This window comes from Notamacropus eugenii, chromosome 2 (assembly GCF_028372415.1).
Source record: "Notamacropus eugenii isolate mMacEug1 chromosome 2, mMacEug1.pri_v2, whole genome shotgun sequence".
In the NCBI taxonomy this organism is placed as follows: Eukaryota; Metazoa; Chordata; class Mammalia; order Diprotodontia; family Macropodidae; genus Notamacropus; species Notamacropus eugenii.
Genome location: NC_092873.1, coordinates 396,158,026 through 396,173,484, shown reverse-complemented (window position 1 = coordinate 396,173,484; position 15,459 = coordinate 396,158,026). Strand labels below are relative to the sequence as shown.

At 38.6% G+C, this 15,459-nt stretch overlaps 1 protein-coding gene across 1 annotated transcript in view; it reads right to left on the bottom strand.

Moving 5' to 3' along the window:
- EDARADD (EDAR associated via death domain) overlaps window positions 1–15,459 on the bottom strand; it is an 82,978-nt gene that overhangs the window by 10,021 nt on the left and 57,498 nt on the right. The window contains 1 exon segment of the mRNA XM_072647550.1: window positions 595–640. Coding sequence (XP_072503651.1) covers window positions 595–640 — 46 coding nt within the window.

The window sequence follows — 15,459 nt, the reverse complement described above, 5'->3', positions numbered from 1 at the left end:
GAAAGACAAAAGAGGCTATGTGGACAAAGATTAAGTCTTGCTTCCATGTAGACAAATACCAACCAAGCTGTTTCAGGGATCTTGGAAGCTACTGACTTATTATAGAACACCCAAAGGAAATTAAAAACTTAAATTAACACATATGTACACACAGTGAGTCAAACTGGCACTGCCAAATAATTTTAAGGTTGCTCAATTTTAAAAACTTGCTGTCTCTAAGGATTATCTTAACTTAATGTAATTTAGCCACATGCACATGCTGCATCTCTAGATGGTACAGTGGATAGAGTGTCCAAGGAAGGCTTATTTTCCTGAGTTCAAATCTGGCCTCAGACACTTAGTAGACTTGAGTGACCTGGGCAAGTCACTTAAACTTGTTTGCGATGATTCTTCCTTGGATTAAACCATTTGAAATTTCATATTAGTATAAACCAAGTCTTAACAAATAGTAGCCTGGCAATTTCTCAAAATACTTCTTTCTGTTTTACAGATTTGTTTTCAGTTGGAAAATGTTATTTTGTGAAATTCTTTTCTTCTTAAAGTTCGAACTTGGCTTTCATTGCAGCTTAGTCATAATTAAGGTCAAGAGGTTACCTGAAAGCGGATCCCCAGTGCTGTCTGGATAGCCATTTTCTTCTTGCTACAAACAAAAAAGAGCAAACTTCATTAAATGTACACTGTTGAAAAAAGCTAATGACAGTTATCCAAGTTAATCAGCTAGATGACTATACATGTAGAATTTTGTAATAGGGTAATATATGCCATATAAGGGAGAAAATACAGATAATCAATCTTTAATGATGTGAAATATATTTTAAATTTAAAGGAGATATTCTTTTTCAAAAAAAATTAAAGCATGAAAGAATTGCTTAATTATCTTTTTACATTTTAGACAAGGGTATGCTCTCCAAGATAGCCCAATGACACAGTTTAAAGTTCAATCTACAATCTAGTAACACTTTCCTTAAGTGACAATCATTCAGACAATAAATCATGCCCTGATTTGTAGAGTAGTTTAAATTTTCAGCAGAGCTGTGTCCAGAATAGATCATTGCTTATTTAATTATTGCCTCTCACCATAAATACCAACCCAAATCTTTTGTTGTTGTTATTGTTCTGGGCCTAGGATTTTATGATGTAGGGAATCAATCCCTAGTGAGGAAGTTCCCTCTTCAACGTGGATGGGCAGTTCTGCTATTTATAGTCTTAGAGAATGGCCTGGGGAGGGTGGGGGGTACCTGGACGGAAGTCAAGCCTGTGCCTCCTCAACCACCTAAGTCTCTTCAACCATCAACAAACAAAGTTGTAGCAGCCACTGGTGAAGTGTTAGATGAGTGGTGCTGTTTCCACAAGGATGATAAAGAACCTAATGGTTGCTTGGCAAGTGTGGTAGAAAGGAAAGTGCACTGAAACTGGAGACAGAGAACCTAGCTTTTGAAGCCCATCTGACATTGGGCAAGTCACTACAAGTCCTTGAATCTTAGTTTCTCCATCTGTAAAATGAGGAGTATAAATAATATTTGCACTACCAACTTAAAGGGTTTAGCTAAAAATTCTTTGGAAAATATTTATGTATACATATATATAATATATACATATGGATACATACAGTTATATTTATATTGCATATAAATATACAATACATATTTCATATACTATAAATATATAAAATATATTTAAATCTATAAAATCTATATGTATATATTATATATAATGTACAGGTGAGCTGTACACAATTTTACATATATTTTTTACATGTTCGTATATTTAAATACATTTTATATATTTATATTATCTGTATGTATATATGTATATATATGTGGATACATGTGTGTATATATGTTATACAAAGATATATATTTTATATATCTATATATCTACATATATATATTGAGAGAGAATAATTTGGACCTAATTATGGGTTATAACTTAATATAGTTTTTTTTATTTTAAAGGATTTTAAAAAGGTTTTTAATTTTAGTATATCCCAGCCTCAGCATATTCAAAAGCAACACATTTATGGTAAATTCACCTCAGTACAATAAGCCTCCTTCTCTGTAGCACCTGTTCCTCCTATACTTGTGGTGACCAGAAGACCAAGCACAAAACCCAACAAAACCAAATAAAAAACTCCCTCTCCAGACGTAAGAATGCATTCACCAAAGAATCTGGAGAGGAAAGAAAGAAAAGGGGACTCATCTTCTTTGAGATTGTCAAGAACAAAAAAGACCACATATGTAGAGCTAGAAGGGACCTTCGAGGGTCAAGTCCAATACTCTCATTTCATAGCAAAGGAAAGTGAGGTTATAGTAACTAACCCAAGGTTGGAAGGAAAAGGAACCGAACCAGATTTGGAGCTCAGCTCCTCATCTGCCAAATGCATTCTTTCCATTAACAAAATTTAGTGGGAGATGTCTTCAATATAGTTCTTTCCAAAATCAAGGCTTTGTGTTTCCTAACCTCTAGGGAACTGGACAACTAGGAGTCCAGTCCTAACTAGCTAGCTGTGTGATCTTGAATAGGTTGCTTGGTCTCTCTGAGATGTTGCTTCCTAATCCATAAAATAAAAGGTTTGGTCTATAGGATCTTAGGTCATCCCTTCCAGCACTAAAACTCTCTAATTTGATGCCCTTTGCTATTACCTCCAACTTGAGAGACTGTCTTTAAGACAGGAAGGAGAACAAGAATGTCAGGCGCTGGGCTAAGTGTTTTACAATTACTATCTCGTTTGATCCTTAAATTTGCAGCTGTACTTACATCCGTGTTTCAGTTTCAGTATTAACAAGGTTCTTATTTTTATTACTTAGTTTTGAAGCATCACAGGAAAAGCTGGGAAAGGGAGCTCAAGAAATTACCAAGCCTGGTCTCTAGAAAGCACCATATTGAAGACCTTTCACAAAAGAGATTTCTCAATGGAAAGACCTCTACATTTGGCATAAGAGGAGCTGCACTCCAAGTCCAGTTCAGTCCCTTTTCCTTCTGACCTTGGATTAAAGTCACTGTAACCTCCCTGAGCTTCACTTTTCTTTCTCTATAAAATGAGAGTTGGATCTGACCTCGAAGGTGCCTTCTAGCTCTAAATCTATGATTTGTTCTCCTTGACAGTCTATAAAGAAGACTGTTCCCTTTTCTTCTTCTAAACTCTTTGATAAACGAATTCCCACATCTAACAATTGCAGAGGTGTTTTGTGCGTGTGACTTTTTTTTTAAATGACTCACTTGCTTCAACTAAATCTCCTCCCCTCAAAACTGTCTTTAGTGGACTAAATAAAAACTCCTCACTGTCACTCATGCAATATCTTTTCACAAACTTGAAGGCTGTGTAATTTCCCCTCAGCCCCTCCAGCCTAGTAGCATTTTTTTTGTAATGTGTACAGAGACAGTTGTGGAAGGAACAGAATAGATCCTTTTCCATTTGACCTTTTAGCTCTATACACATACATTCTAAAATTTTAAGGATCTCATTCAGCAGGTCATGCAGAGGCCTGCCTTTTTACTTCTTGCATAGTTTCAGAAATCCTGGATCATGATACATTGATTTTTTTCCCCGTTTTAGTTATGGTATCCTTACTACCACTGAATTGAAAACTTGGGCTGAAGGAATGGAAGCAGAAACTTTCTGAGGTAATGCTAAGAGACATGAATGTTAGTACTTGGACACATTTTTCAGCAGCATTTTTGTAGTTTTTTTTATGGTTCACAAACCACTTTAAAAATATCATCTCATTTGATCCTTCCAACAATCCTAGGAGGTAGATGCTATGATCACTCCCCCCCTTTTTTTATAGATGAATAAACTGAGGCAGATAGAAATTAAGTGACTTGCCTATGGTCACACAGCTATTAAGTGACTGGGGTCATTTTTGAACTCAGGCCTTCCTGATATCAGATCCAATGCCCTATCCATTTCACCACCTAGCTACCTCTTGTCAAGAAGAGGTGGTTAAAAATATAAATCCAGGTACTAATAACTAATATGTTATATGGAGCATTTAATTAGAGAAATGTAAGATATTTTAGTAATTTTTACTGGAATTAAAACCCTTGCACATTAAGAAAAAACCTTTGAATGCTGTTTAAAAACTGTAAGAATACTGGCCTTTTGAATGGGTAGTTCTTGGAATAAACTTGGATTGGACCACTGCTATGGGAGATTTAGAGGAGGATATAGATGAGTGCTGGACATGATGAGCCAGTGTGGATAATTTGAGAGCTGTGAGGTTAGAGGGGATGCCCACACTGATGAGCACTGATGAGATCACAACTCCACTGGGGTATTACAAATCTTTACCCTGAAAATATTTTACTGAGCTACATGCTGGGGGCAGTGCCATCCTCAATATACTGGTGGGGATTATGGTTAAAAGAATCATTAAGTAACTTGCTTAAAATTTCTAAAAATTATTTTTAACCAAACCTGTAATTTCATTAGTTTAGGGAACTCTCAGTGAGGTAACTTCCTCCTCCAATGTAGATCAGAAACTTCTCTAAAAAATTATAGTTATTAGAGAGTTGCCTTGGAGAGTGACACAAGTGACTTGCTTATGTGTGTTAGAAGATGATGAGGTCCTCAGACCCAGCCTTAAGATCATGTCTCTGGAAGCATTCCAATTTTTCAGTAGGACTCTGTCCTGTGAGGAAATTTTCTCTTGGTGTAGAACACATTCCCTTATCAGAACAGACAAGAGGAGTGGTTTGTCCAAGGATTTTTGTCCCTGGCTAGTCCAAGGACTCTTCCTCCCACCAGATCCCCAAGGTCCATACCTCTGACAACTGCTTCAATGTCTGGCATACTCCCTACACTTTCCCATGCATAGTTCCAAAGACACCTGGACCCTCAGATTACCTAATTAATATCCCTGATGTTCCTTTCCCATGCCCCTTTTCCATATAAAACCTAGCACCGTCCTCATTCTCTTTCAGGTTCTCATAACAATCCTTTCCCACTTTGGCTAAAGCATTACAATAAACTTTTTGCCACTTGACTAAGAGTAGGACTCTACCTTGGCACTCTCGGGGTCCAGAACCCTCAAAACCTCTTCCAAGAGGGTCTTGAACCCAGGGTTTTTTCCCCTGTGAGGCTGACTGTCTACTACTACACATGACCTCAAGCTTAAAGTTATGGAAGAGTTTGTACTTGTTGTTCAGTTATGTCTGACTCTTCACGTCCCCATTTGGGATTTTCTTGGCAAGGATATTGGAGTAATTTGCCATTTCTTCCTCCAGCTCATTTTACAGATGAGGAAATTGAGGCAAACAAAATTAAGTGATTTACCCAAGGTCACAAAGCTAGGAAGTATCTGATGCCAGATCTGAACTCAAGAAGATGAGTTGTCTTGACACTAGGCCCAGCATTCCATCCACTGCCACCTAGCTGCCCTACTAAAGTCTAGAAATCTAGAATGATCATCTGCTCTGACCATTACCCTAGACTGTTTTCAGGTAGCCTTTCAATTATAAAATTAAGTAGTTTTGTGGGTTTTTTGTTCTCACTTGAATTATAGGAATGTTTGTGGTTCATAAAACTGCTTTAATGATATCACAGATTTTTGAGAAAAAGAGATTCATTTCCATATCTTAAGCATTTAACTTAGAAACAGAGGTGTTGCTCACAATTTATGATTTCAGACTCTGAATTCAAATATAATCTAGGGCCTTGAGGCTGCAGGTTCCCCATCCCTGATGGTTCTTGAAATTGAATCACAGTATCATGGCTCTCCAGCTACAGGGAACCTCCGAAGTCATGCAATCCAACTGCCTAATTTTACAGATGAAGAAATTAAGACCTACGGAAGTTTAAGTGACTTGTTATGGTCATGTGGTAGGTGAGGAGGCAGTATCTAAACCAAAGTTCTCTGAATCCAGAGAGAGCACTTTTAATTGTGTGAGCCCAGAAAAACTTGGGATGATTTTTTAAAAATGTTTTTTAACAATACTACTGCCATAAAACCACAATTCATTTCCTTTTTAAAAACCTCACTAAGTTTTATTTAAATATCTTCTAAATAGTTTAATTTTGCAAAACATCCTGGCTCTTAGATAACAGAGCTTGTTGTAAGCTTGGATCTCTATCTAAAAAAGTAAAGAGTTGATTTGTTTTTAAAAAATTCTCCTGAATTTAACAAATTCTAAAATAATATTTCCATACACAAAGTAGAACAGAGAAAGAGGATTATTGTGAGACTGTGACTATCTATTAGAGATAGTTTGCTTTAAAAGAAAATAATCAATTCAGTTCTTTCAAAACTGTGCTGCTTCTCTGTGTTTCCTTCTGAATTTCCTTCTGTCCATTAAATAAAAACTTCAATGATCCTCCTTTCTTTTCTTTTTTGTTAGGTCCCCTTTTCCTCTACTGAAACCCTGCCCCACCTCCCACAAAGGAAGAGTTAGAAGAAGACAATCTCCATCAGAAAGTGGGTTGTAAAAATGCTACTTGTTAAGGGAAACAACAAATTGAACTTTAGTTCATGGACAGCTTACTTAAGATCAAAGAGTGTGAATGAGAAGAGGGAGTTGGAGGAATTTCACAAAGGAGCTGTAGAGCTCTTCTGTTTGAGAAAAAGGAACCACAGGTATCTTTCTCTCTCTGGCTTCTGCCCCATTGAGGTAAAAGGGGCTGAGAGGCCATGGAAACAATGAGTGGCAGGAACTCTTAGAGCAGATGGGACATTAGCAAAAGCAAAAGAACATTTTCCTATTATTAATTTACAAGCATGGAGTTGGAGCTCACTCACACTAGGGAAGTTAAGACCACTGGTAACACAAAAAAAACCCCAACCAAATGGAGCTTTGAACCTGGTGATTTGACACCTAAAGAAGCTGTAGCTATGGACAGACAACCCAGGAAAAGCTTCTGATGTTGAGATTAACATGTTGGGTGAACAGAGGCCTACTTAAGATGTTTCTAGTATATGGGAAGACTTAAGCTCAGATAAATTAAAAAAAAAATTATATGTTGAGTTTAGATTTCCTTTGAAAAAAGTCAAGGCATCTTTTCTTCAAGGGAGTCATTGTTCAGATGAATTGTGGACCAGAGAGAGAACCACATTCCTTTTATATATACTTTCACCTTTCTCAAGTTCATTTTCCCTACTACAACTTTACATATAAAAATTTACATTCCAAATTTAAGTGAGAGTACTTGGGAAAGTAGGAGTTGAACATTAAATCCAACTTAAAAGTCAGATTCACATTCAGATAATCAGCTGGAATTCCTTTTAAAGTATATAAGCCTCATTAATTGCAACTCCACTAATTAGGAATCTGTGATCATTTAGACAGGACTGGGCTAAGCTGTTTGTTTAACAAACTCTTCATGGTGCAAATTACATGGAAATAAGATTATAGGGGAATACTTAAAAAGCTAAGAGAACTGAATGTTTCAAGTGTCCTTGAACATTCTAAGAGAGTTTTTCCTATATAAAAAACTTAATAGTCACTTACACTCACCTATTAAATTCTTTATGTAACTGTATTTTTAAAAAATAATTACTTGCTATGAATAAATCACCGTGTTAGGTGTTGAAGATACAGAGATCAAATAAGACACAATCCCTTTTCTAAAAACATTTACAATTCAGTGGGGGGATATTATACATATGCAGATAAGTATAACACAAAATAGAAAATGAGAAAAGAGGTACTGGCTGGATCAGATATTATCTGAGTTTCATTGAACTCAGAAAGCTTTCCAAGAGTCTGTGCTTCATGCTGAGAAAGTTTTCAGGTGGATCCATTATGATCTTATCAATGTGGATGGTCCCTCCACTGATGCAAATTGCAGCACATCCATGCCTGTCCATTCTATGTGACTTTGACCATGTACTTCTATAAGTTCACTATAGGAAAGCCAACTAATATGTTCCATGCCTTTTTTGTTGAGACAGTATTAAGGGAAAAATAAAATGACTGCAGATAGTCTCAGATCAAGCTACATTTTAATGATAAACTATATTGGGCATCTCAGTTCATCATGATCCCCAGTTTATGCCAGGTAGTTGGGCAGGTAGCATGTGTATACATGTGTGTGTGTGTGTGTGTGTGTGTGTGTGTAGTGAATAAATATACATATATACACACACAGTGTATATAGGGTAGGAGCACTACCAGCTGGTGGGGATTAGGAAAGGCTTCAGGTGAAAGAAGATATCCGAGCTGCCTCTCAAAGGAAAAGGTTGAGTCTGAGGCAGGAAGGAGGGAGAGGGAGGGAGTACATTCCAGGCAGTGGGAATGGCTGCACAGAGCAAGGGCATGGAGGTGGGAGGAGTAATGCCAATGAGGAACAAAGAAAATGCCAGTTTGAATGGATTAATGAGTGTAGAAGGAGAAACGATACTCAACGTGGCTGGAAAAATAGATTTGGGCCAGGTTGTAAAGAGCTTTAAAAGCTAGATAGAGGAGTTTATATTTTTTTCCCCTAGAGACAGTCACAGGACTTGGTTGAATAGCAGAGTCACATGGTCAGATGTGCATTTAATGAAAATTACTTTGGCAGCTGTACATAGGATGGACTGGAGTCAGTAAAGAAACCAATTAGGAGGTTGTTGCAATAATCTACATGAGAAAGTGATATGGGCCTGAGCTAAGGTGGGTAGCAATATAAGTAGAGAGAAAGGGTCAGATGCAAGAGATGTGAAGAAAGAATCTGGCCACTGATTGGAGAATGGAGGCTGAGGAAGAATAATGAGGCGAGGGTGGTGCTGAGATTACAAACCTCAAACAGCAAGATGGTAGTGCCTTTGGTAGGAATAATGAAGTCTGGATAAGGAGAGGGTTTAAGTGGGAAAGATAATGAGTTCAGGTTTAGACATGTAGAATTTAAGATGATTCTGGGTCATACAATTTGAGATGTCCAATAGGCAATTAGTGATATAGGACTGAAGTTCAGGGGAGAAACAGGCTGGACAAGTACATCTGGGAGTCATCTGCACAGAGATGATGGTTAAACCTATGAGCACTGATGGGTTACTGACAGTGAATATTGAGGGAGAACAGAAGAGGTCCCAAGACAGAACTTTGGGGAATATCCACAGTTAGAGGGAGAGATGTGTGTGTTCATCCTTTGTTGCTGAAGAAGACCATGTCATCAGAGAAATAATGACATGACTTGCACTTGACTTTGTTTTTTGAGTGAGGGAGGGCTGTGCAGGTCACTAGCCTCACTTCTCCTCCAGAGCCATCTGAATCCAGTGACCAGATATTCTTCAGGATGACTAGAGATGAGGCAATTGGAGTTAAGTGACTTGCCCAAGGTCACACAGCTAGTGAGTGTCAAGTGTCTGAGGTGAGATTTGAATTCAGGTTCTCCTGACTCTTGTACTGGTGCTCTATCCACTGCACCACCTAGCTGCCCCCAGTTAGAAGGTATGATATAAAAAATAAATGAAGAGCCATCAAAGGATACTGAGGAGCCATTAGACAGGTGGAAGGTGAACCAGGAGAATCGTGTCATGAAAACCCAGTGAGGAAAAGAGATCAATGGTGTCAAATGCAGTAAATAGGTTGAGATGTTTAGGAAAGAGAAAAGAAAATGAGATCTGTCAGTGAAGAGATCTTTGATTATTTTGAAGGCTTAGTCCAATTACTCCCCTGTATAACTGTACATGAAGAAAACTTCCACAGCCTGTCTTGAGAAGACAGTCTGATTCTACTTGCAGATAATGAGTGGGAAGCTGAGTTGAGATTTCTTTTTTCCCAGAGTTCAGAATTAATCACAAATGATATTTCCCAGAAAGAGGAGACAAAAGGATGAATTCTCTATGTTTCCTCCCCCTTAAAATTAAAGACTGTTTTGGGGAACTATCCTCTAAAATGACAAATGTGATAGCTTCATCCTTAGGGTCAGAACCCAGCAGAACTTACTATTCTATTAAGTAGATCTTGCCGAAGCTTGAGAAGATTTCAACATATGAAAAGGAGCAGGTCAGAACATGCTGTGTTGACTCGCACGAAGGGGTCACCTGTAGCAAGTACTAGCTGTGTTACATTCCCTGTTACTACAATTCCCTTCAGTTTGCAGATAGTCTGGGCAAATCATTCTATTGCCAAGACAAAGAGGTTGGTTGGTGGACAGTTTTCCTATTACTTCCCTCTAGCATTTAAAAGATCACCTCTCATGGGAGTCTCATGGGAAAGTGGGTAGCGCTTAGGGCTTAGAATCACAAGACTTGGGTTCGAATTTTATCTCAGATACTTACTAGGTGTAAACTTGGGCAGCTTCTCAGTGCCTCAAACCCTTCATCTGTAAAATGGTGGTAGAAATAATAATGATAAAAATAATAGTAATGCTTGTACTACTTCTGTACAGGATGGTTGTGAGGAAAGCACTTTGTAAACCTTCAAGTGCCACGTAAAAGATAAGTTATTATTTATCAGCATTATTGTAAGTATAAATACGTCTTGACTGCCTGTCAGGACTGCCAGCCAAAAAAATCTGTAATTTTAGAGAAGCCTCCAATCACTCTGAATATAGACAAACAGGGTCCGGAAGGGAGGACATCTCATCCGGAGGTATCATACACTTTTCTCAAGGGCCAGAAGAACCAGATTATAATGTAATTGGAAAAATTTTAACAAGGTAAATAAAAGTACAATAGGACATAGATAATATTACATTATTATCTAAGCCAATATGTGGCTAGCAAAGGTCCTTATTCATGCATTAATGATCCCTTTCTATTTGAGTTTAACATCAGTGATCTAACCCAACACCCTCGTTGCAAAGATGAGGAAACTCAGGACCAAGGAAGCTAAGTGACTTGCCCAAAGTCACACAAGTAGCGTCAAGGACAGTACTTGACCCTAAAGTTTTCTGTCTCCATAGACACTGTTCTTTCTAGAGTATTATCTAAAGCATTTGGAGCGGAAAACTTAATTCTAGTCCCATTTCTATGTCTAGCTAATTATATGACCCAAGACAAGTCACTCAATTTTGTTGTAATCAACTTCTTTTATAAAGAATTTCATAAGCTGGAAAGTGACTATGTATGTGAATTTTACTATTTTTCATTACCTAATACTAAAATTAGCATTTATACAGCACTTTAAAGTTTGTGAGACACTTTACAAATATTAACTTATTTGTTCTTCACAATGCCCCAGGGAGGAAAGTATGACATTATGATCCTCATTTTACAGATGAGGAAACTGACGTTATAACTTGCACATAGCTACTGTCTGAGACTGGATTTGAAATCAGGTCTTCCTAACTCTAAGTAAAGCGCTCTAATTCACTGCACCATCTAGCTGCTTATGAGAAACACTGGACTAGTTAATTTCTGAGATCTCATTCAAGTATAAAAATGTTTGGTGACCTCTAGGCAAGTCACTTAACCTCAGTTTCCTCATCTGTAAAATGGAGTTAATTAATAGCACCTACCTCTCAAGGTTGTTGTGTGGATCAAATGAGATCATATTTGTACTTTGCAAACCTTAAAATACTACAGAAATGCTAGTTATTACTATCATTATTATGTAACCAAAGACCTCTTGATTGCCAAATTCAATGGTCTTTTTTAGTCCCTATTTTTCCTTGAGTTCTCTGCAGCACTGGACACTTGACCATGTATGCCCTCCTCTGGATATTTTCTTCTCCCTTCATTTCTTTGGTTTTCCTGTTACCTCTTTAATGTTTTTTTTTCTTTTTGGTTTAGGTGAGTATTCTCTGAGGTCCCGGCTGATTGTCTTCTCTTTTTCTCTCTCTCTCTCTCTCTCGGAAATTTCATTTATTTCCATGACTTCAAGTATTTGGATAGGCTTCCAAAGCTCCCCAGACACAAGATCACAAGGTGGATCCTAGGACACATAACTTCCTGCCTTCTGGCTGCTCTTCCTGACAGGGATGTACCACCTCCTACTTCCTCAATAAGGTTCCAATGACAGGGGCTATAAAGCCACTAGGATCTGTTCATGCTTGCCTTCAGAAGGCCCTTAGGAGATACCACCTCTGGTTCTTGCCTGTGTGAGGTAACTCCAGATGTAAGGCTATCTCCTCCCTCCTTTCTCAATGAATTCAGTGTACCTGGTGCTCTCTCTGACTCTGTCTTTCACTTTTTCTACTTCCCCAACTCCTGTCCTTACACTAGGGGACTTTAGTATATAGGTTGCTCTTCCTTCAAATATCTTAACTTGACAGTTTTTCAATGTACTCAACTCCTATGACCTATTATTCAGTTTCATCCAAGCTACACAAAGGATGGCCTTATTTCCTTGAACCTGCTATCAACCACAAGTATCAACCCCTTTCAAGTTCAAGAACTCCAAAATTCTTTTTCTGATCATCATCTTTTTTCTTTCCATCTTCTCTATGCCCCTGAGGGGTTGGGGAATGGTTTTCTAATACAATACAGCTCATGGGCCCTCAGTGGTATGTTTCCTGCTATGATTATTAATTGAGAATCATTTACTCAGTCAGACTTATGTAGTTTTAGAAAAGGGTATTTACTAAAGTGGCACGGTGAGAATAATTGGTACAAAAATGTCCCTCTTTCCCCTAAAAGTCTGTAACATACTTTTACAACATTCTATACAGAATCTAGCGGAAAGTGGGCTCAAGCTTAGTGAGCACTTACAGCCAAGTGGTAATTAACAATTCCTTGTTGCTTTGAAGTTTTTTCCCCCCACTCCATGAGGTGCTCAAGAAGATTCCCCCTAGACATGGCATAGATTTTTGCTGGGCTGTTGGTAAGGCTATGAATCTGAGATGACTGTGGAATTGACTCCTGATTCAGACATTGCCACCATCCACTGCTCTCCCAAAGGGTGATGCTAGAATATCGATTGGAAGATGGGAAGGCATGCACATTTTCTTCATCACTCTCCTGAGTCTAGACAATCAATACAACAATAACTCTAGATGCGATTTGTGAGGTCTAAATGATCACAATGAAAATCTAATAATCAAGAGCCATTTGAAGCCAGATAGAGCTGGTTGCAGCACACCACTGAGGGTATCTTCAGGTTCTGCTCTGGACCCTCTTGTCTTTTCCCTCTACATTCTGCTTCTTGATGACCTACTTTCTCAGCTCCAATGGGTTCAATTATCATCTCTGAGTGGATGACTACCAGATCTATATCTCTAACCCTAGTTTCTCTCCTGAACTCCACTCTTACAGCACCAACAGTCTATGTCAAATTAGATATTCCCATAGGCATCTCGAATTTAACATCTTCAAACCAGAACTCATTTTATTCCCCTCTCCCCCTCCCCCTCCAAATTATCTCTCTTTCAAATTTCTTTCTAGGGTACCACTATATTTCCAGGCACCCAAGCTTACAACTTTGTAGTCATTCTTTAACTCTTCATTCCCCCTTACCCCACATAACTAATCTTTTGTCAACTGTTATTGGATCTACCTCTAAAATATTTCTTACATCCTTTCCATTTTCTCTACTCACAAGGCCATCATCCTAGGTAAGGACTTCATTACCTGTTTCCTCGACTATTTCAATAAGCACATAATTGGTATCTCTCCTTCAATTCTCTTCCACTGCCAAACCATCCTCCATAGTTTCCAAAGTGAAAGTCTTAAAGCAGGGCTGATTATGCCATTTCCCTGTTCTATATGCTTCAATGAACCTGTAGGATCAAACACTGACACCTCTGTTTGGCACTCAAAGCCCTCCCTTTCCAAACATATTATACCTTACTCCTCCCTTTAGACACTTTTTAGTTAGCTAAAAAATATCTTTCCTCTCCTCTCCTCTCCTGTCCTAAAACCTTAAACCTATTGCACTCTGCAACTGGGACTCCAGTGGGCCCCTGCCTAAGGGCTCCTCTGAACCCTCCTAGCTTTAGAATGATCATCAATAGTAACTGTTGCTGGTTCTCAACCTGACGTCTTTCTTTTTCTTGACATCATTGAAGGGGCCATGCCTTGACTACTTCTCAAACAGCCCTACTCAATGAATGGATGTTGCCTCGCCCTAAGTGAATGCCTGTGAAGACCTTGACCTAAAGGGCCCAGGGTCTACCAGTGCATCCTGTGTCATCTCCAGTCACCCTGAGGAATATCAGGTCACTGGATTCAGATGGCTCTGGAGGGGAAGTGAGGCTGGTAAACTGCACAGCCCTCCCTCACTCAAAACAAAGTCAAGTGCAAGTCATGTCATCATTTCTCTGATGGCATGGTCTTCGTCAACGAAGGACAAACACAAGTTAGCTAAGTTGGCCTTTCAGCCATTTCTCACACACACCATTCCATCTCCCATTTGTGTATCTTTGCACAAGCTGTGCATGCCTAGAATTCATCTCCTTCTCAACTCCACCTATTTTAGAATCACTGGTAAATCCGCAAGATTTTCTTAAGGTCTTATTATGGGTCACACATACATATAAAGAAAGGCAGAAGTACAAAAAAATCAGTTCCTGCCCTTGAAAAGTTTACCTATAATTGGGGACATAACATGTAAATAAGTAGACATATAATATAGGTACACAGAAGGGAGGAAACTCCCTGGGGGACTGAAATAATTGGAGGAGATGGAGAAGACCTCCTGCAGAAGGGTAACATTGGAAATGAATCTTGAAAGAAGACAAGGATGTCAACAGGTGGAGGTGAGAAGGAAGACCATTCCCTGCATAAGTAGTACAGAGCCAGTACAAAGGAGGAGGATATAGAGCATTGTGCACAAAGAAGGGTAAGCATGTCAATATTGCTAGACTCAGGTTGGTTGGAGGAGTTTACTGAGCAGGGGAATAGCATGGTGGGACCCAAACTTTAAGAAAATCACTTTGGCAGATGTGTGAAGAGATTGGAGTAAGCAAAGAATGGAGGCAAAGAGAGAAATTAGGAAGCTATTGCAACTATATTAAGGGCCTAAATTAGAGTGGTAAGAGGAAGCTTGGTGGTGCAGTGGTTAGAATGCTGAGCTTGGAGCCAAGAAGACTCATTTTCTTGAGTTCAAATCTAGCCTCAGACACTGACTAGCTGTGTGAGTTGGGTAAGTCACTTAACCCTGTGTGCCTCCGGTTACACATTGGTAAAATGAGCTAAAGAAGGAAATGACAAACCAATTCAGTATCTCTGCCAAGAAAACCCCAAATGAGGTCATGAAGAATTGGACGCGACTGAAACAAATTGTGAAGATAGAAAAGACAATATGGCGCAACTAATAGGGTATATGTATTGTATAAATTTGGAGAATCGAGGATGACAAGATTACAAACCTGGGTGACTAGGAGAATAGTGTTGCCCTTGATAATAACAGGGAAATATGGAAGAGGGGTATGTTTTAGGGAAAAGATAATGAGTTCTGCTTTGGATGTGTTGAGTTTGAGATGCCTACATCTTTTCTGGTTTAAAATATCCAACATGTACTTGAAGATATGGGAGTGGAGCTCAGAAAAGAAACTAGGACTGAATAAATTAGATATGGTAATCACTTGCATAAATCTGATAATTGCCCATGGGAGCTAATGAGATTACTTATGAAGACAGTATAGAGACAACAGAGAAAAGA